Source organism: Rhea americana, unplaced genomic scaffold (assembly GCF_003343005.1).
Source record: "Rhea americana isolate MKP2758 unplaced genomic scaffold, rheAme1 scaffold_89, whole genome shotgun sequence".
Taxonomy (NCBI): Eukaryota; Metazoa; Chordata; class Aves; order Rheiformes; family Rheidae; genus Rhea; species Rhea americana.
The window spans coordinates 2918934-2940194 of record NW_028187077.1 but is presented as its reverse complement, the minus strand read 5'-3'; the positions used below and the strand labels follow the sequence as shown (position 1 = coordinate 2940194).

The window sequence follows — 21261 nt, the reverse complement described above, 5'->3', positions numbered from 1 at the left end:
CACCAGATTTCCATCAATGGGAGATGTTACTGTTCAGAATCAGTTTGTCTGTATGTTAGAGTTAGCTTGTTTCCCCTTCGCTGTTGGGCATTGTGCCAGAATTTGTAACTGAGAGATCCGCAGTGCGCCATTACAAGAAGCTGTGTGTGTGTTCAGTATGAGAAATCACCTCAATCACAGTGATGCTCTCAATCCCTAACTTTAGCAGTTACAAAGACATTAAAGGTTTTTATTATTCCATTTTTTCTGCTAAAATATTTTTCCTGATCAATTCCTTTTCCGCTTGTGTTCAYGCTTTTCAAGAGATCACGTTCTGCCTGGAAAACTGATGCGCCACCACTGATGGTGACATACTACCACCTCAGGTTAGACTAAAAACCATTTAATCCCATTTCTTCTGAAATTATCCAAATAATGCTAATAATTGCCCTCAGAAGGATGTTACTGAAAAGTAAGCAGCTCAGCAGTGTTCCCCTGGGGGAAATACACAGTCAGTCAGCCCGTGGGCACTTCTAAGCAGACATCCGTGAGGATCAAATAACCCCTCGRAATCGACACGAAGAAGAGCAAGCGGAGATGCTCAAGGATGATGTTCAATGACTCTATGCTGCACAGTAATTAAACACTGCCATTAAATACGTCCCCGCGGCGGCAGCCACRCTCCCGCCGAACATGGCGGCGGCCGCGCGGGGCCGCCCTCCTCGCGGGCCGCCGGGCCGTTGCGGCGCGGCGGAAGTGACGCGTCGCGCGGGCGCCCGGCGGCGCGGAGTGGCGGCGGCGCGGTTGCTGGGCGATGAACAGCCGCCTGCAGGAGATCCGGGAGCGGCAGAAGCTGCGGCGGCAGCTCCTGGCGCAGCAGGTGGCGAGCGGGGCCGCGCGGCGGGGCGGGCGCCGCGCGCGGGCTCTCGCGGCCCCTGAGCGCGGCCGGCACCGCCCTTTTCCAGGGCTGGGGGCGCGCGCCGGCCCCTGCGTGCAGCCGTTAACGGTAGCGGCGCGACCGTTGGGGGCGGGGCGCTCCTGGGCCTCGCGAGCTGTGGGGACCTCGTGGCTGCTGGCCGTTAAGGCGACGCAGAGGTCGCCTGGGCTCGCCGCCCCAGGTGTGGGCGATTTGTGCGAGCCGCCAGGGCAGCGGGGGAGGTTATGCAGAGCCCGCGGGAGGGGGTCGCTGCCGGGAAGCTAAAGCCATCCTGCAACAGTGCTGGGCTGGTAGAAAAGTATTTCCAGCTTAGAAAGTGACACTTTGTGAGTTGGTTTGATTTTGGTTTTGCTTTTGTTTGTTTTTAACAAGTGATGATTTTGACTTTAAGTTATTTTCCTTCAGTTAGGAGCTGAAAACGCAGACAGTATTGGTGCTGTGTTGAACAGTAAAGATGACCAGCGGGAAATTGCTGAAACAAGAGAAACATGCAGGTCTGTACTGGTATGCAGTTTCTGTTGGAAATTGGTTTTTATTACTAGTAATAAAAGCCTTTAAAAGAGGAAGAGAATGAAATTGCTTTTTTGAAAGGAAAAGTAAAATTGTACAGTTCATGTGAAAACATGCTATTCAGTGAAAGGAAATACTTTAGTCACTCAAATTTGAACTTAGGATGATAGGGTTTTGTCAGTAACTACTAAGAACAGTTTGGATATATGAGGCTTGGAAGTCAAGGCTAGCTCTTGCTTCCTTTGCTAAAAAGTTACTGTGGTGCAAAACAGATCTGTGAATTTAGGCTATGTGGTCTGCTTTGTCCTAGAGCATTTTTAACCTTTGCTAAAAAAAACAATTACAGGGTATTTTATCTAGTTCAAAAGTTCTTTTGGAACAATAGAAACATCCAGTTGGAAAAACAGCATGAACTTGCTAGTTTGATTTTAGAGTAGCTCTGGATAGATATTGCTTCAGTTAAAACAAACTGTACCTTTTAGAAAAGAAAAAAGAAATGAGATAACTTTTCAAGAGCCTTATTCTTGGGAAATTGTGCTTGTCTCTAATAATGTGAAAGAAACAATTTACATGAGATGTTTCGAAATAATTTTAGACTTCTGGGACAGAAACATGCGATCGAGGCAGCTAATCCGAGATTTCTGAAACATCCTCTCCTCTCTGTGGAGAGAGAAACTGTTCTGTATGAGGAATTTTTTTTCTATGTTTATAGGGCTTCTTATGATACATCTGCACCCAATGCAAAACGCAAGTATCCAGATGAGGGAGAAGCTGATGAAGAAGAGATTGAAGAATATAAGGTAAAATAAAAAAAARGGGGGGGGGAGGAAGAAGTTTGTAACTTTATTTTTGTTAGTGTTTGTATGCCACTGAGGGACATACTGTACAGCATCTGGATTAGGGAAAAAAATACACATCAACACGTGTGTGTACCTCTGTGTGACATGTACATACCTAACATATGTGGATAGTTTAAAATCTTCCTTGATGTCTTTCGCTGCAAAGATCTGAGAGAGTGAGAATGGACTCCTAGTGGTTCTGTTTGGATGTGTCTTAGATGCATTGGATTCTGTGTTCACCAGAACCCAGTATTTGGAAGCCTGATTTGCTTGTGGTGCCTTGGAGAAAGTAGGTTAAAGCATTAGCTCTCAAAGGGCATGCCAGTGTACTGTTGCTGCTTGTGTGGTACGAAGAGGTGAAGTGTGTATGTGCTTGGGAACACAAAAATATTGACAGAAATTTCTTCATATCAGCTTGCGTGTCAAGCTTGCCATATCAGCTTCATATCAAGCTGGCATATGGAAAATGGCAGGCCACAGGATGAGGTATGGCAAAGTTGAGGATGTCTTCCAGTTTCTCTGTTAAGTGTAAGGATGCACTTTAGTTGTCAGAGCATGTGACTGTTGTCACTGATATGTTCTCCATTAACTTGAAGCTCACAATGAGGTAGGCTGTAATGACTTAGAAGTGGCCAGACTCCTGAAGTATTGTTGAGATTGAAATATACATTTAATAATATAAATCTTGGATCAACTTCAATCAAACAGATGGATAGATTTGAAACCTACAAGTAGAACAGCTATAATAGAGCCATCAGCTGTTTTCTGTAGATGCTGCTAATTCCCTTTTGGCAAGGAGGTAAGAACTTAAAAGCTGTACTGTATTTACTATTTATGTAATCTTCTCATTAGTACTTTGAGCCTATTTTAAGTTCAGTCTCGAAATATGAACTGGTTTAAAAATCTATCTCCTTTTGACACTAAGCCTACTTGGATTTGATTATCTTTAATATGCCTTAGAAAAAATAGAAATAGACTTAATTGTTGGTGTTACAGACAAATATTGCCAATCTGCCAGGCATTAGTTCTGTTAGGAAAATCAGAGGTCARTATTTTGACATGAAGTGAGTTGTGTCTCTCTAAAACCTTGGTTTGCAGTATTGATTCTAGGTGGTGTTCTTGGTTAATCTTTCTGTASTGGTTTCTATTTTTTTTTTTTGTGCATTTCTGCAAAAACACAAAATGTGTTCTCAAACTGCTCTAGCTGGAGCCTGAGTGTCTAGCCGTAATTACTGGTAAAGATGGGTTAGTGTGAAGACATAAGACAGCAGTTATTGAAGTGCAGTGTGATGCTGTGAGTTCTGCAGGGGTGGAGGGCACAAATGTGGGTGTGAAACTTTTAAACGAATGCAGTTGGATATCTTGGAGGATTTTTGTTGGTTTTTAGTGTTCAAAATGGAGAGCAAAGAGAGCTGATTACACCTAAATGCCTTATTTTGATGTTTTGAGAAAAGTCTGAGGTCATTACGTAGAGCAAGTCTGAGAGCAGTTTCTCAGAAGAAAGATGAAGTTTGTTAATCTTCTCTGCCATCTAGGAGCTTCTGATGAGGTGGATTTTTTTGTTTTTTTGTAAGGGTAGAATAAGTGCATAGATAGTTATAGATAAGTGATACTTATCTCAGTAAGTATCAGGCTGAAATGAAAATAAAGGACAACTTATTAAGGAACAGAGTGTTTTCCTTAGTAAAAGGTCATTTTTTTGGTATGTTTGAACAGAAATCAGAATCTTTGCTGCTACAAGTAGAAAAAAAATTCTGATGAGTTGACCCAGGTTCTATTGACTATTGTCTGTAGGACTTGGACACTTTCGTGTGTCTTGATTATTGATTATTTTAAAAATTACTCTAATTAAAGAGTTAACATTGTCTTTTAAGTTTGCTGTGTATGAAATACTGTGCATGTGTAATATCTCCCTGCTAATTGCTAGGCTGCATTAGAAGTGTGTTTCTGAGACCTAAAAATCCCCCTGAACTTTTCATCAAGGAAATGAAATCATCTTTTGTTTCCTTGACAAAGGAAGTTATGAAATGGAATGAGATGGAGCTGTTAAATGAGGAGGAGGGATATTCTTTGCTGTATAATCCCTGGTGTTAAAAAGTCTTTTGCATCTCATTTTATAATATTGCCAGTTTGATGTTGATGATATGTTTTTACCAGTGTTAACTGCCTGAGAAAATGAAATATGGTTTCCTTTTTAGAAAGAAGAAAGGGAATGACTCCTTATTTACACTCCTTCATTTTTCTTTTAAAAACTATCATTATTTCTGCTAAACAACTTGAATAAGGCTATTTCTATAATCACAGAAAGCATGACATGAAGGAGAGAGTCTCTCCTTCCCCTCCCACCTATTTCCCTCCTTGGCCTCTGTGCTGAATGTTTTGTACCTGTTAGCATGATGGAACTCTGAACTGCAGAAGTTGGGTGAGCAGACAACTGGTGACACGCTAACTGAAAATTAAATGGCAACAACATTTGTCTTTCTGTTCATTCTGGGGCTACAAAATGAGTTTAAAAGGAATTTTAAGATGAAGAGTAAAAAAAAAAAAAAAAAATCTGTTTTTTGCAGTGTGATGTATTCCTTTAAAGTGTGGGCTGTAACCGATTTATTCTGGGAAAAAGCTTCCATTACTAAAGTTGCAATTTAAGAGATGATTGAGTGGACGTAAATTTTCAAGGGCTGCTGCTGGCTAAGAACTTCAACAAAACATAGTACTTACCTTAATCCGAAGAGTGGAAACTCTTTGGGACAATAATTATAAATTCTGTGTCTTGTAAGGCACTGCCTACAATGTTAGGCTCTAGAAGTGAATGGTTTCTTGCTTTATTCTCCTTTCTGAGGCCTCTTCAGTAACTATCTCAGTGATGACAGACAGACAGACTTTTCTGGCAACAGGTCAGATGCTATTTCTTTGTCTCTCCAGAACTGGAGTGGAACTGTTCATGATCTACTGTTTCAGGAGATTTGTGTTCATTGCTCGCTTCTGCTCCTTAATGAAGGAAGAATAATAGTGAGGAGAGAAAGAACATGATCCTACATGCCTATAAAATCTGCTTTATTCCCAAGGATGAAGTAGAGCTGCAGCAAGATGAAGAAAACCTACCGTATGAAGAAGAGATTTACAAAGATTCAAGTACCTTTCTTAAGGTAGGCTATTCCTGCAGTGTGAAGTCTGGTCAAAGATTGTGTAGTTGTGTTAAACTGTTTCAGCAGTTGATGATATTTGAAATATGACCTTAAGGGCTGAAATTACTAACTGGGATTTGCAGGTATGTAACTTTCTTATGACAGATATGACAGTAATTAATGTTTACATTGATCTGACTAAAAATTTATATAAATTGTCTGTCTGTCCTGGATTGACCTACAAGGAGCCATAGTAACAGTAAGCATGATTTGAAACTAAAAATACAATGACTTTTTTTTTTTTTTTTTTTTTTAACTTATGGAGGTATGTTGAGGAGGGAGAAGGATTAGACTAACCCAAGTAATGTGTATGTGTGTCCAGATATTCTACCTTTGCTCTCACTCAATTCCTTTTGTTCTCCAGGGGACTCAGAGCTTAAATCCGCACAATGATTACTGCCAACACTTTGTGGATACAGGACACAGACCCCAGAACTTCATCAGAGACGTGGGTATGTCATAGACAGTAATTGATCAAAGGTATCTCATYTTATGCAATTGCAGTGCTTTTTCTTCCCCTTTTTACCTCCTCGCAGTAACTGGAAGATGTAGATACGCATTGTCTTATGCAATGCATTCCATAGTCTTGTCTCTCTGTGTGCRTACATATCAATATATACATTTATACGAGTGATTATATTATACTAATTATTTAGAGGATGAGTATTACCCAGGTTATCTTTGGTTTTATTTGAAAGTGTTTAAGCCAGAAAAGGTTTTCAAAACTAAGCTGCTCTTGTTCGTTCAGAAGGCAGATGGGTCTAGTGAGTGCATCTTAATCTTTGGAAATTTAAATGACACAGTTATTTGCCTCTGAGAACTCAGGTAGTGTATAAAATGTGGATAATACAGAAGTAGATAGGCATACTACTGATGAATAGTATGGTAGATGGATAATATTTACCAGCTTAAGTATGTTAAGTGCAGACAACTCCCTAGAAGACTAAACATGTTACTGAGTTTTTATAATGTTACTTTTAAATTTTGTATATTTACTTTCACTTGGCCATCACTGAATTTGTTCTTGAAATCTTACTTTATTAGGCCTGAATTTAATGTGTAAAATTAAGGTATTACTTTGTCCTATTTTCCAAAAGGAGATGCTAGTAGCTACTCGATATATAAAAAAAAAAAGCAGGACACCTCCTTCTTCACAATTTTATGCAATATTTATTCAGCTTTTATTTTATCAAGTTTAAGATTGTCAAGGTAAGAATTGACATAGGTGACTGTTTATAGGTGCCAGCCCAAAGAGGTTCTGTGTATCTGTCTGATGAGGTAATAATAGTTTTTCTTCTGTTCTGTGAATACTTCTGTAAAATGCATGCTGATGTTTAGTTTTAAGATTTTTGATGTTTTGACTCTTTTCTGTCTTTACCTAAAAGCATCTGGGCCTCACAGTTACACACCTGAAATATTTATACATTTTTCCATGAAATAAGGTGATTACGAAGACAGTAAACATTAGCCCATGTTATTTACTCTGATTCCTGACTGCATAAAATAGGGAAGGGGCGAGATAGCTTGTGAAAGAAGTTTCAATGTGGAAGTGAATATATCTCCAAAGTTAGTGTAGACCCTTTATTAGAGATGAGGTACATGAAGTTGCATACAGGCTAGCTAAATGTTAGATGTACATTAAGATCAAAAACTAGGTGCTATTGTGCAATTGAACACCACCCTGCTAAAAGCTGTAGGGAGGTAGTGGTTCCATGATGCCCAGTTACTTCTTTTTGATGTTGCTATTGAAAGAGAAATGCTTCCTTCTGAGAGAGACCCTTCTTTTTAACAACCTAAGTTATCTTCACTGAAATTTTTTTTTGTATCTGTCACATAGCTCCAATAACTGGCTTGTACTTCTGCTAATCAGGAGTGTTTGATTTTTTTTTTTTTTTCTCTATCTTGTTCTTCTGGCACTGGAAGCAACACAACAGCGGAAATCAGAAGAAAATAGTTTTCTGTTTTTTTGATTAGGTATTTGAGGAGAATGAGTATAACTTTCATTATGCACAAGTAACTGTGACAATAGTGAGGTTAGATATTAAAAACTTTCACCAGAGCAGTGCTAGAGGTGAGAATTCAGAGTTATGAACTGAAGTAATTCAGTAATAGTAGCCATAGTTAACTGGATGGAGGCAGGAGGCTTTTTTAAAGTACTGATCAAAAAAACTGCTTTGAAGGGGTTGATTTGTTCTAACAAAATGGAAATGAGGCTGAGTGTTAATATTTGGGCTGATTCAGAATACTGGAGAATGCTTAATTGATACAAACTTACTCTAAGTAGTTGTTAACTTCATGTTTTCTTCTTCTTAGGCTTAGCAGATAGGTTTGAAGAATATCCAAAACTTAGAGAGCTCATCAGGTTGAAGGATGAGCTGATATCTAAATCTAACACTCCACCCATGTAAGTGTTCTTGTGGCCTTTCTCCTCCAGACTGATTTGAGGTTAACTGTCCGCTTTGCAAATCTTTTAGCACCTGTTTAGAATTTACACTTTATATTTCTSCTTGTATATACAAGTTAAATAATTGAAACTTCAGAAGAATAAAATCTGTTTGTTTTGGCTAGCTTAATATAGATGTTTAGTTTAGTATACAAACCCGATTTTATTTCTAGTGTGTGATTATTTATATTATGTGAAGCTTCGTTTTTTTTTTTTTTAAAGCGAGCTGTCAGCTGACTGAGCTACAAGCTTTAATCTGGGGATCAAAAGAAATATGCCAAAACGATCATGCATCTCATGATATCCTGCAGTTTACAATAAGAAAAAAAGTCTCTTAATATAACCTGGAATTGTTCTTGCAAAAACATTGTATAATGTTCAGCTGTTACCTTTAACCAGATGTTACTTTATAGTTTAAGACCAAAAAAAGTTGAGGCTAAAGTAATTTGTCCTGTTAACTTCTGTTTACCTCTGAGTTTTTTTGGAATATTAGATGCACTGTAAGCATGTGGCATGTTACTCGCATGTGGCATGTTACTCACATGTGGCTGAACCTTTCTGAATACGACACTAACATTTTTAATATACCACAGTTCTAATCTGTACCCAGAAAAACAGAATTATTTCATAATAGTCACATGTAAACACTTGAGAAAATTATCTGAACAACTGAGGTACAAACTGTGAACTCAACTTGCTATTTTGAAGTTAGTTGTGTAAGGTTTTCTGTTTTGTGGAAGGAGTTGTTTTTGTGGGGTTTTTGTGTGTGTTTTTAGCCCTGTTAGTACAGAAAAGGGAAAAAGTTATCAAATGCTACCCTCTGATAACACCAAATACACTTATTCCGTAATCTCTTCCAGATATACTGTTGGAAAGGGAGATTTTCTGCAAATCAAATTTAGTAAGACTAGAGATACTGGGGAGTCATATTTGGTAGTGATAAAGCAGTGGTTGGCAGATGTGGATGCCAAGTGTAAKAGTGCATATAAGCAATTAATAAATTGATGAATTAGGATGTTACACTTTGGCTATAAGAATAAAAAAACACAATTTTGCTTTGTGGAAAATAACTACATTCCCAACACTCAATCTTTTGAGCATAAAGCAACATATAAGTAGCAGTTCTAAAAACACAGTACTTTCCCAAAATGAAGCAAAATGGAAGTCTATTTTCCAGGCAATGACTGTTTTCTTCTTAAATGTTGATGTGTTCTCCTGTATAGTCCGTGGATGTATATGTCCAGTGATTCTCTACTGGGTATTCCTGTATAGTATGTTCTCTGGGTGTCTGTTTCCTGCTTGCTAAAGTAGAATCCTAAACGTTGTTTCTTGAAAGGAAGACTTTTAAATCTAATTTAATAGCACTTTGTTTAGGCTAAGTAAGAATACTTTGTCTTCTCTGGATTTAGTGTGTTTAAACTATGCAGGAGACCTTATTCTTAATTGACCACACAAATGCTGCTTTGAGTGTAGTTTTCAAACCAGTCTTACACTTTCTCCAAGCAACCTGTCATCTTTTGTTTAAAAAGGTACTTACAGGCAGACTTGGAGGCTTTTGATATTAGAGAACTGAAGTCCAAATTTGACGTGATTCTTCTGGAACCACCACTGGAAGAATACTACAGAGAGACTGGCATTACTGCCAATGAAAAATGCTGGACCTGGGATGACGTAAGTCATCTAACTGTGAAAAATTTCGTATGCATACCTGCATGACTAGCTTGAGGACTTAGTGTGGTACCAGAGTGTTTTTTAGGATGTGTTTAAGAAAAAATGGGTTATATAAAAATAAAAATTGCATACACACAAACTTAGTCTTATATTTTATGCCTGCACTGTTTGTGTTGAGAGTGTGGGCTTTTTTTGTTTGCTTGCTTTTTAAGATATAGCAATTAAGATATAACCTTTTGCTCTCCGTGAGCCTCACTGAAAACTTACATGGGAATAGGGTGAAAACCTACCCCTAATCCAATTTCTCTGTGTTTTTTTGTTTTGTTTTTTTGAATGTTTTACTTTTGAAATTTGGAATATTCATTGCAGATTTTCTCTGGCCTCTTAATATTTCTTAACGGCTTCCAAGATGCATTTTTTAATACTTTGGTCAAAAGAGTAATACATATGCATCTCTGACATACTTCATATCTCCATAGTATTAATTAGGCATTGAAATATACCTACAAAACCAATTGTACTTCTGAGAAGCCTGAGAAGATAGATTCCTCTTACTTGCGGAGTTTTTCTTGTGATTATACTTTCCCTTAGTGCTTGGTCACCTCAGAGCTTTTTCAAGCAGTGTTGATTTCTGATCTCTTTTAGGGGAATAAAGGGAAATACTAATGTGAAAATGTGATCTTTTCAAGATCACAGTTGGTGCTTYTGTATTACTGCATTCTAGTAAACACAGAATTTGAGTTATATAAGGAATTAAATTCTTCATGTAATGGCACGTGTGGACTTTTGTTAAGAAGAAATCAAGATCCATTGATAAGTGACTCCATTCTGTCCCTTTGCCTTTTCAACTAAGTTAGTTCTGGTAAAAACAAGATGAGGTTTAGATGCTTTATCCTGTGAAGTGCTGAATGTCATCAAGCACCATAAATTGACCACACGCAGCATGTTTCCCAGATGCTCTGTTTTTAAAGATTGAACTTGGAGTGGTATTTCTCTTGTATTAGCAGAGTATTCTGCACTTAAGCATTTAATAAAAAAAACTTGTAGCATCGGTGTTGGATGCTAATAAACCAGCCCTGCTCTGTGCGTCTGTGTTAGCTATTACCACCCCTCACCAAAAAAACAGGGGAGGCAAAAAAGCATTCTCTTCAGATAGAGAGGAATAGCTGATTAAAAAAATGTTAGAGTAATCATGTCAGAAATTCTTAAATTCAGGAGTATGGTGGAAGTTCGAAGTTAATAAATACCTTTTATTTAGAGATCATATCTGATAGGTATGCAGGATGATGTTTTTTTTCACAGTGGCAGTGAATGAAGCTTGATTTGATGTGTTAGCAAGTTGTAGATGAATSTCTTCTACTTGTTGCTTTGCATCTGTTACTTATTTCACCCCAAATGTTACTCGTTTGTAATTGTTGAACCACAGTTGAACCACATACATTCTTCCCTTTTTTTTTCCCCTCTGAAGAGAAAATGGAGAGAATCTTTCCTATACAATACAGAATTAGAATGATTTTTGTATGTGTATTTTACCAAACTTAAGAACTGAAAAGAAACAGAATACTTGCTTCATTATATTCTTTTTAATTACTGAGGGAATGATGAAATGCAGCATATGCTTAAGGGAAAGAAAAGATGCAGAATGTATTCCTATTTAAGCCTAGAATTTTCTACAAAGATGTAACTTATGTTAAAATGAGTGATCAAGTTGGTCATCAACTATGCTGAAAGCATGCTTAGGTTCATTGAGCTTTTACAATGTACTTGGCTGGAAAACAGATTTGAAGGATGGCTTTGAGGAGAATGGTATCTAGACTTGCATCTTTAATAAATGTGCTTCCTGAAGGTTTCTGTGACAATGCTTCAACACTTACTCAGTGTTCTTCCTGATATAATTTGCGATTATATCACCGAAATTAAGCAAATATTTCATTCAGAAACACTTTATTTTTTTTTTTAGATTATGAAGTTGGAAATTGAAGAGATTGCAGCCCCAAGGTCATTTGTGTTTCTGTGGTGTGGCTCGGGAGAGGGTCTGGACCTTGGCAGAGTGGTAAGATGATGCTTTAATTTAATTAATCAAGGACAGGCTTAAGAGTTTATTTTTGTCATTGACTTTCTCTATGTAGAATTCTTGGCTGTAAATGTTGAGAGATGTTTTGTTACTGTGTTAAAGGATGTGTAATTTTAGTGGGTCTAATTGGCATTAATTGTTTAGCTACTGTTATTTTCTAGATGAGCTGCTGTGCATTCATTAAAGGATGATATGTGGTTACTAATCAGTTTGCTTTGTCATCTACTTCTTATTTTGGGGTTAGTTAAACTACTCTTCTAGACAAATTGATTTTTGTCATAGACATAGCTGGACAGTTCTTGAATATCATGACAGCCAGATGAGATTGAGTCCTTAATGCCCAATTTCCTTGCTTTCCAAGATAGCCCTAGTAGAAATTAAAGATTAAAAACTAAGCATATTAATTCTTTATAAACTTAGGGAAAGCCTCAAAATGATTGCAAAGGCTTTCGACTCTTTATCAACTCTTCTAGAATTTCACTTTTATTTGAAACTCTACCAGAGTGCAGATGTTAACAGAGACAGAGCCAAGAAAGCTGATCACTGTGTTGGTTAGACTGGTTCTGATTAAATGGTAAAAATGAATATACAATTTCACAGGGGAATCTGTGTGGTAGTTAGATATCTTTTTAAAAAAAAAAAAAAAAGTACGTAGACAAGTCAACATGCATGTGTGCATATAAGCTTTTTGAAAGTTTGACAAAACAGCACGAGCATGCTGGGCAATGCAATACTTCATACATCTGTGACAAATTTATCTTTCGGTTATATTTTAAGAAAAGTTTTAAAAAACCTATTTTAACAGTTCAGTTTAGGTTGTTATTTTAGTTTCTSATATAATGCAGACTTTATTTTTGTCTGTCTGTAACATTTCAGTGTCTACGCAAATGGGGTTACCGAAGATGTGAGGACATTTGTTGGATTAAAACCAATAAAAACAATCCTGGGAAAACCAAGACTCTAGACCCCAAGGCTGTTTTCCAAAGGACCAAGGTTTGGCTCAGTTTCTACTTTGTTCTAATCCTGTCCCTTTCTGCTAATCAAACACCTGATGCTCTACTAGTTTGTGACCTGCTTTCAGGAAAACAAACATCAGGACTTCAAAGTTCTCTTCTGCAGWGTGTGTTATGTGTAGGAAGAGAAAACAAAACAAAACAAAAAAACCCCACCAAAACATCACTGGATAGATGACTAACTTCTGTCCCTTTTTTGACTTTACTCAGTTTGATGAAGTATAGAGGTATCATCTGCGTTTAACACTGCTGGGTAAATGTCTGTTCTAATCTTCCAAATGTGCTATTCATTTAAGCCTTATTAAAACGAAGATAGCTGAAGAGGGTTTGTAGACTACTGGAGTGGGGGGGGGRAAAAACTCCTGAGCATGATAATGGAAGTTGCAGCATTTTTCTATTTAATGTTTTTGACTTCTTGATTGCTTCAGTTAAGGGGGCAAAGTAAATAAGCAATTAGCCTACTAGCAATACCTCTTCTGTAACATACAAGCCTTTTTCCGTATTGGAGGTTTAAGGTTTTTAGGACAGGAACACCTTTCAGTTGGAACTAAACTTGGCAGTAGAATTTGACTGAATTTAATGTCAAAATGAATCCTTAAAACTGTTGATCTAGAAATTTTGGGGTTTTATTTTTTTAAAAAAAAGACGGTTGGCTAATGGTTCTGAATGTACATATGCAGGTAGGTGCACAGACTTGAACCAGATAGAAGGCTGCTAGGGACAATGGATCAGTCAGTGACTGTCATGCACAAGAGACAGAAAGAGCTTGTTTTAAATTAAGCAGTTTCTTAGGGATGTATTCTAGAAGAAATGTGAACTGAAGGAGGTGCAGAGAGAAAATAGTATTCTGACTTATAAGGTATGTTGCTCATGAACTTGGAGAAAAAATAGTAATAAAAAATTGTTGGGGGCATATATGGATGCAACTGTGGCAGTTAAATTAAATACAAAGAGTTGGCTGACAATAGTTTAAACTGTCATTAACCTCAGGACTCATTCCACATTCATGAATTTTGTTGGATATGTGGCTAGCACTAAACATCCTAAGCTCTGCCTTGGATTTGCTGATTTTTAGGAGCTTAAACTTCCCTTTAAGATATTAGGAGTCTTTCTTTGATTTGCATTCGCATTAATCCAAAGCTTGTTTGAAAGTTTACGTTTGTTATGCAATAAACATGTAATATTTAGATTTATGTAGTGTTGCAAATCTGTGCGGCTTGCTCATCAGTAAGTGATTAAAATTTTAATATAGGAGGCTTTTTTGGAGACTTCTTAACTCATTAAAAGGGAGTTGTTTTGCCTTCTGGTGTTAGAGAATTTTTCTGTTCACGGAGTAAAGGTTGGGCTGAGGTCATTATTTTTTTTATGTTGAATGTTGAAAATTGAGCTAACTTACTCTAAGTAGAGAGCTCCATCCTTTGTAGAAGATACACTTACCAACGATGATGATAACAAATGTTATCCCTTTAGTTTAGGCATCTCTCTAGATGGAGGCTTTATGCTGTGTGCTTGTGTGGTATTATCTAAGGTATTGATGAATCAGATTCCACATGTTATGAAAATAAAACTTACTGGGTAGGTCTTCTGAAGACCAGACTTACTAGACTTTGCCTGGTGGATAATTTGCTTGGCAGTATTTTGTGTTTATTTAGTTAATTAAAAAGTCTGAAAATCCTGCAACAGTTAATCAACTGCTTATAATAGGTCACCCTTTTCATTTCATAATTTATTGACTAACTGTTACAGACCTTGCCAAAAATCTGGAAATGATTATATACTCATCTGCAACTTTCTTAGAACCATCTGGTGATGGTACTGATACCATCAGTATTTTATGACCTAAGGAAAATTTCTCATTGGAGCATAGTATTTCCAGAAACAGAACTCTGAACTCAGTATGTACAGCCCTCATTTCATCCTGTACCAGTTATGGTGATTCTTCAGGCATAGATACATACTAGTCACTTCCATTGATCTCTGATGTTGCAGAGAATAGGAAAGCAGTGCATATTACACTTAAAGAATGTTTTTAATGCTGGCAGAATTGAATCAGGGTGCACTGATACCTTCATAGTGATTTTACTTCCTTTGATGCTGTTGTATCTTCTAGAAAGGAATTTGGAGGTGAAGGCTACTTTTGTAAAGGAGGTATGATATGAAAAAAAAATGCATGTATTAATGGTTCTTTTAATGACTTTTTACTGACTGACTATTTTATGACTGAAAACTTTGAAAACTATTTTCACAAATAAAGCTATGAGGATGATGTTGATACTCTTCCTATCACCTTATACTCCAACTTTTCTTGTGGTAAGTTCTCAGACTCTCTCAGCTTAAACTTCTGTAACTTTGTAGTAGCCGTAAGAAGTCAAAATATCTTGTTTCAATCTCTAATTTAAGTTTTAGCACTTTGAAATGGAGGTACTCTCTTTTGGTTTTGGAAGGGTTTCTGGGTAGCTTCAGCTTGTTCAAAATTTCTAGTTAAAATTTAGACTCTTCTCTATTTAAGAGTAGGATTTAGTCTGCATAGAATTTACTCTACCTAGAATTTGCCACCTTCTCTGTGGTTTTCAAACCTCTGTCTGTGATGTAACAGGATGCGAGGTGCCTGACGGCTGCTGTTCTGTGTTTTATGCGTGTAGGAGCACTGCCTCATGGGCATTAAAGGAACTGTGCGTCGCAGTACAGATGGTGACTTCATCCATGCTAATGTTGACATTGACCTAATAATCACAGAAGAGCCTGAAATTGGCAACATAGAAAAACCTGTAGAGATTTTTCACATCATTGAGCATTTCTGCCTTGGACGACGGCGTCTTCATCTTTTTGGAAGGGACAGTACAATTCGACCAGGTAGCTGTTCTGTTTATTTTGTCAGAATTAAATTTAAACTTGTTTTACTAACGCTCTTCCATCATCTGAGGCCACTTAATGGATTCTAAGGGAAGCTAGACTAAAGTGTGTTTAATCTTAATGCATAACTCTGCACTAGCTGCAGGTATGTTCTTAACTTCAAACAGTACAATATAAAGTACATGTCAGTAACCTTTTTGGACGAGGAGTTGCATGGGCTAGAGTGTTTCTCTTTCTGGTGACTTCTCCATAGTGGAAATCTAGTCAGAAGAGAGAAAATATACTGGGCAGAGAGATTTTCTAGGTTTCCCTATCCTCTCGCTCCCTGAGGCAAGTAACCAGCCTCATGTTCAGCAGCAAAGGAGGATGATGGCATCACCAAACTGTTCTGCCAGTGCCAGGATAGTATCAAAATAGCTTCTGATATAGTTAATGCATGGTCATCAATGATCAAACAGAACAAAAGATTTTTTGTGCATATTTTTTAAGCAAAAAATCCCCATCCTGGAGTGAATCTTCAGTCTAAGTTGCAGGAGCAACATATGGAGTCATTCTAATTGTGTGTTAAAATTATGGTTATAATTTCTTGTATTGTTACTATAGAAGTCACAAATGCAGTTTACCACTGCCTACTGTTAAGTTTTATCTTCTAAATACCCACTTTTAAGAGGCAAATAATTTCTAAAACAGTAAGAACTCTAGGCTTCTGTTTTCTCCATCTTTAGTTGAACGTGAATCCTGAAATTGCTCAGTATTCCAATGGAATAATAAAATGTATGGTCTTTTTTTCAGGTCAAATCCTGTATATGGCCTTTCTGCTAAGCTTTTATTTTTAGACTTAATGCACTAAACTCCACAGTAGTTCTGAAAATTGAAATGTCTTTGTCATCTGCAAGACAGAATAGCAGAATTCTGTGATGGTTGCAGAATTCATGTGAGTGTCCTGAAGAGCTTTCCTGAGGTATGCTCTAGGTCAGACAGTAAATTTGAAGGGGAGGCATTCTTAGTTTATGTGAAGATCTCTCAATTACAAAGCAGTGGTGTTTGGAAAATCTGTGACAGCTGTCAGTCTTGAATTGGCCAAAATACTGGTTAAAAAGGAAGAACTTTCTGTATCTAATTCATCAGTCAGTATAACAAAATACAGCTGCTGTTTTTTTGTTGTGTTTTTTCGCCACATCTGTTTACTTTTCGGAAGCATGGTTTCTTTCTGTAAGCTTGTTTTAAATCACTCTGAGCTAGGGGCTGGTTCTGTTTCCAGCATCTCAAAACCTTATCTCTAACGCTGAGACTGCAGCATCTGGCATGATAGAAAACGTGTAGAAATGTGTGGATCAGGTGAAATGCATGGTAACCACATTCTGTGCGGTGGGAGGGAGGGAGGGATGGTTGGGCCTTTCAGTTTCTCATGTGCAAGTGTTGAAGGAATTTCAGCACAGGAAAAAATTAACTAGAAGAATAAAATCTCCTTTGACACCTTTCAGGCTTGTGCATCAGTTGTCTGTGCTGTTTCCACCCTAAAGCCTAATGTGAAATAGAACTTGAAAGTCCTCTGTGTGCGTGGTGTTTCTTTTGTTTTATTTAGTCTAAGAACATTTGAATTGACAAACTTCATACCTAATGTTATGGATAGGGTATGCATGCTTTACGTATAGATACTGTGAGTGTTGGTCTCTGGAAATTTACAGTAACATTGTATCCTTTAAAAAGGAGGGTGGGGAGGGGATAAGGAGGGGGGAATGTGAGTGAGGAAAGTGCTATAGTTGCAATTGCTTTGGTTCTTTTAACAGTTTTGGGTAGTGTTCTTTTCYACTAATTACAAATTAATAGCTTGAGTGAGGAGGAGAAATGGGTGCATGTTCAACCACAGTCTGTTTTGCTGCATGTGAGAGCTAATATTTATGATACAGAAATCGTTGCTTATTCTTCTATTGTAGTTGGAATAGAATGTACGTCAGCACAAAAGCTTCAAGCAATAAGTTATCTAAATCAGTTCCAAGGTGTTTTAAGTGTTTTCTTTTGCTCATAAGAAGTGATTACTAGCCATTCCTATTCTTTCACTGACCTTTGACGTGAAGTCTAATAATATCAGTCTTAATTCTGTTAGCTACATACGTTTTTTGTAGAAGGATGGGCAGTTATAGGCAGTTCTTTAATTTTATGTGAATTCACAAAACTTAGTTTCACACAGTAGGTCTGTGTGTAAGTCTGACCCAGCTTTTGTGTTTTTAAACTGAATGGTTATCCTGGAACAGCATTTCATGCTTGAAATTGTATAGGTCATTATAGCAATAGTGACGTTTTTTCCCCCTTTTCGTTAATTCAGGAAGTTGGCRGAGCACAACATTTTTACTGATTACCACCTTGAATTTACTGTTTGTGAATGCTCATAGCTGTTCACAAGGAAGTATATAATCCTATAAACCTAAACAAATAGACTCTTTTTTAAATGTGTGGAAAGCAAGGCAAAGAATACTTACATTCCYCAGGCAGAATATAGTGTTAAAGAACTAATATGGAGGTGGGGGTTGTTTGTTTTCCATTTTTATATTCCTTTTCCCTATGAGCATATTGCGATCACTGAACYACATTTTTCTTCTTTAATACGTGATGTAACAGGAAGTTAGATTTCCAACGATGTGTGTGTGTTTGGTCAAAGCCCCATTTAAAAAGTCCTATTTTATGCTCAAGCCTTGTTCCAGAGCTTGATATGTGTAAATTGCGTGTTTTTATCACTTCAGTTTTTACTTTCTAGGAAAAAGGCAGCAACAGCGCTGAAGCATGAGGTTTGTTTGTTGCTTTTATTGACTTTGTTTTTATTCCTTAGGTTGGCTGACTGTAGGACCCACCCTCACAAACAGCAATTTCAATGCAGAAACGTATTCTTCATACTTCACTGCTCCAAATTCCCACCTGACTGGCTGCACAGAGGAGATTGAGAGACTTCGGCCCAAGTCGCCACCACCCAAGTCCAAGTCTGACCGAGGAGGTGGCGCTCCCAGGGGAGGAGGAAGAGGAGGGACTTCAGCAGGCCGAGGAGAAAGGGGCAGAGAGAGGAACAGAACTAATTTCCGGGGTGAGCGGGGTGGCTTCAGAGGGGGCCGTGGAGGTACCCACAGGGGTGGCTTCCCCACACGCTGATGACTTAAGGAATTACTTCCCCTGGTCCTATGCCTCACTGCTGAATCTCTTTTTCCTTGTCTTGTTTTTGCTAAAGTGAATTATTCTGGGGACTCGAGCTAGATGACTTTTTAAAATGTTTTTGGTGCAAGCAGTTCCAAATATTCTGCCTTCCTATGACTGATCTGGCACATCACCTCACTCAGCAGGCAGGATCCCGCACTTAAATGGTGCTAAAGTTGGCCTCCTGGCAGCTTCCATTCATCAAAGCAGAGAGAACCATCTCTTCAAACCATGGATAGGATGGAAGTGAAGATACTTGCTCTTCCTTTCTAAAACTTGCAAGTTGTGGGCTTTTTTTTTAACTATAGTTTCTTCCAAAATGTGGATTCTTCTTCCTTCTTTGTATGTCCAGGTGTGAACTACTTGGATTAATATCACATAATGGGTGTGAAATGCAGTTGAGTTGCATGGCAATAGCAGACTTATTTTCTTATTCACAGAAGAAAAAATGCTGTGTCAATACAGACACTTATTTTAACTTATCTTAAACCAGGAGCAAATTGAATAAATAGAGTTGTATTTTTTCCTTATTGGGCCTAAATTTTCTGAATCAATCATGGGAACAGGGAACAAATGGATTCTGTCTGTCCTTCCCCCCTGCCCCGCCTTTCATTTATCGAATATATGTGCACTCATTTTTCATGTTCGTAGTAGGAAGAGTGGTAACTCTGTCTAGTCACATTTTGTGTCTMATGGAAAGCGAAAAGTTACCACGCATTTATATCCAGGTCAGAAAGTCTGTGTAGATCTGGATTGCTTCTTTAATAGAGATTTTCACCTAGAGCCTGTTAATAACCTTGTTCTTCAGTAGGAAAAAGTTTTATTGCAGAGCAATTGCAATGTAAGTAATAAAAAGACCTCATTGGAGGCCATATTGGAAACGTAAGGAGATGTTACAAGAGGGAGTGCTGCAAATGTATGGCCTGGGTAGTGACGGCACCGTAGTTAGAACTGTGTTTTGCTTTGCCTGTGGACCTTGTGTGCACTGGAAATCGAGTATTGGTTTTCAGAAAATAACACGACTCTCAACTTCTTGGACAATGCTTGGAAGACTGAACAAACCTGGCCATTGAAGTCCCAGATTCTTAGGCATGGATTTCAGAGAATTGGCTTTTAAGTCTCGTGATCTTTATCAGTTGAAGCCTAGCTTTTATAAAAGCTATCTTGTAAAGTAGTGAATTATTAAACTTGTTTATCAAAGCCAATGTTAAGACATTTTTCTTAATATTTTGTGGGTTTGCTCTGAATTTTCTTAAAGAAGGATGTAGAATAAGTAGGTTTTACTGTAACTTCCTGTCTACTGTAATGAAAGAGCAGATGGTAACTTCCTTTAGTGCATGAAATCTTAGCACAGAAGTTTGTTTTGTAGGTTCTGTTCAACTCAGCCTTTGCTAGTATTTCTAGCAAGGTACTGGTAAAGAGTAAATAAAACTCTTGCCTTTATTTACATTTTATTTCTTCCTGTGTTAGAGCTGCAAAGCTGAAGAGTCATTTGACGTTTGAGGAGGGTGTTTTTGATGGTAGTACCTGTTTAACTGTCAGTGAAGTTTGTCAAAAACTACTTGGAGCAACCTTTAATAGGATATTAGAAGAAGAAAATTTCATGTTTTCTTGATTTTTACCTGATTCATGTTATTTGTTCAGAAGTAAATTTGGGAAACAGTTTGAGAAGAGATGCTGTTTGGGTCAGTGATAAAAGCTTTTTCTTTTTTCTCTCAAATAGTAATTCCATCTCCCTTAATTCTCTGTCCATGGCTGATAATCCAATGAGTAGACTACTGTTCAAATTGAAGATTGAATCTGCTTTTCAGTGTAGCCTAAGCATAACTGATTGAGATGTGCATCTGTTTTAGGGCTGCGGAAGTCACGATGGTGCTTGAGACTTGAGCAAAATGAAAATGTGAAATTAATTGGATATGGTCTTGTAAATAATCCATTCTGTTTGAACTGGCAGAGGAAGTTATGTTCTGGATTTTTTTTCCCCTAAAGCTGAAATAGCTAAAATAGCATTAAAAAAAAAAAAGATGATACTGCTAGGGACAGTGTTAGACTGTATCCATCTCTGGATGGGCCCAAAAGGGCAGAGGAAGTGAAATGGTAACAAGGAGCTTGTCTAACTCTTGTTAATTGAGGTTAACTGGTAGGGAAATACGGCTTTTGAAATATCAGCTATGAAGAAAAGATACCTGCTGGTCGCGCTCTAAAGCTGTGGTCTGTCCAGGGACAAGAACCGGCCCTGGGGGCCGCTGTCAGCTGAAGCAGTCTCTCCTTGGCGGTAGCCTGGCCGTGCCGACAGCTTAGCGCAGGTAAAAACAAGCGTACGTAACGGGCTCGTGCTCTGAGGGAATGGCCTCCTCCCACTGCAGCTTTTTTCTAACACTGGTGTGTGAGAGGTAAGGTCACATCACGGCTCTGTGAAGGCTTTGCCGATACGCGTGTAAGAAGTGACGGGTGCGTGTTCCTAAAAGGGGTATTAAACCCACTTTGTTCTATGGAGTTCTTTGAGGCCTTTCTTATAATTCCATATAGCATGTTAAGAACTGCTTGGGAAGTCGCAAGGTAACTGGCGCAGTT

At 37.9% G+C, this 21261-nt stretch overlaps 1 protein-coding gene across 1 annotated transcript; it reads left to right on the top strand.

Moving 5' to 3' along the window:
• The first annotated feature begins 755 nt into the window (after positions 1 to 755).
• METTL14 (methyltransferase 14, N6-adenosine-methyltransferase non-catalytic subunit) lies at positions 756 to 19892 on the top strand. Its single transcript, XM_085323923.1, has 11 exons — positions 756 to 859; positions 1322 to 1410; positions 2139 to 2226; positions 5331 to 5411; positions 5815 to 5902; positions 7764 to 7854; positions 9423 to 9564; positions 11525 to 11617; positions 12515 to 12631; positions 15294 to 15504; positions 18332 to 19892. Exons 1-11 carry the CDS (start codon positions 794 to 796, stop codon positions 18643 to 18645), a joined length of 1380 nt encoding a protein of 459 aa, XP_085180049.1. The 5' UTR covers positions 756 to 793; the 3' UTR covers positions 18646 to 19892.
• Positions 19893 to 21261: the final 1369 nt, after the last annotated feature.

Bases quoted from the DNA above. Each gene is read 5' to 3' on its own strand.
- METTL14 (XM_085323923.1), top strand. From the start codon at position 794: ATGAACAGCCGCCTGCAGGAGATCCGGGAGCGGCAGAAGCTGCGGCGG. The intron at 2,227-5,330 runs GTAAAATAAAAA...TTTATTCCCAAG, and splicing joins AAGAGATTGAAGAATATAAG to GATGAAGTAGAGCTGCAGCA. The intron at 5,412-5,814 runs GTAGGCTATTCC...TTTGTTCTCCAG, and splicing joins ATTCAAGTACCTTTCTTAAG to GGGACTCAGAGCTTAAATCC.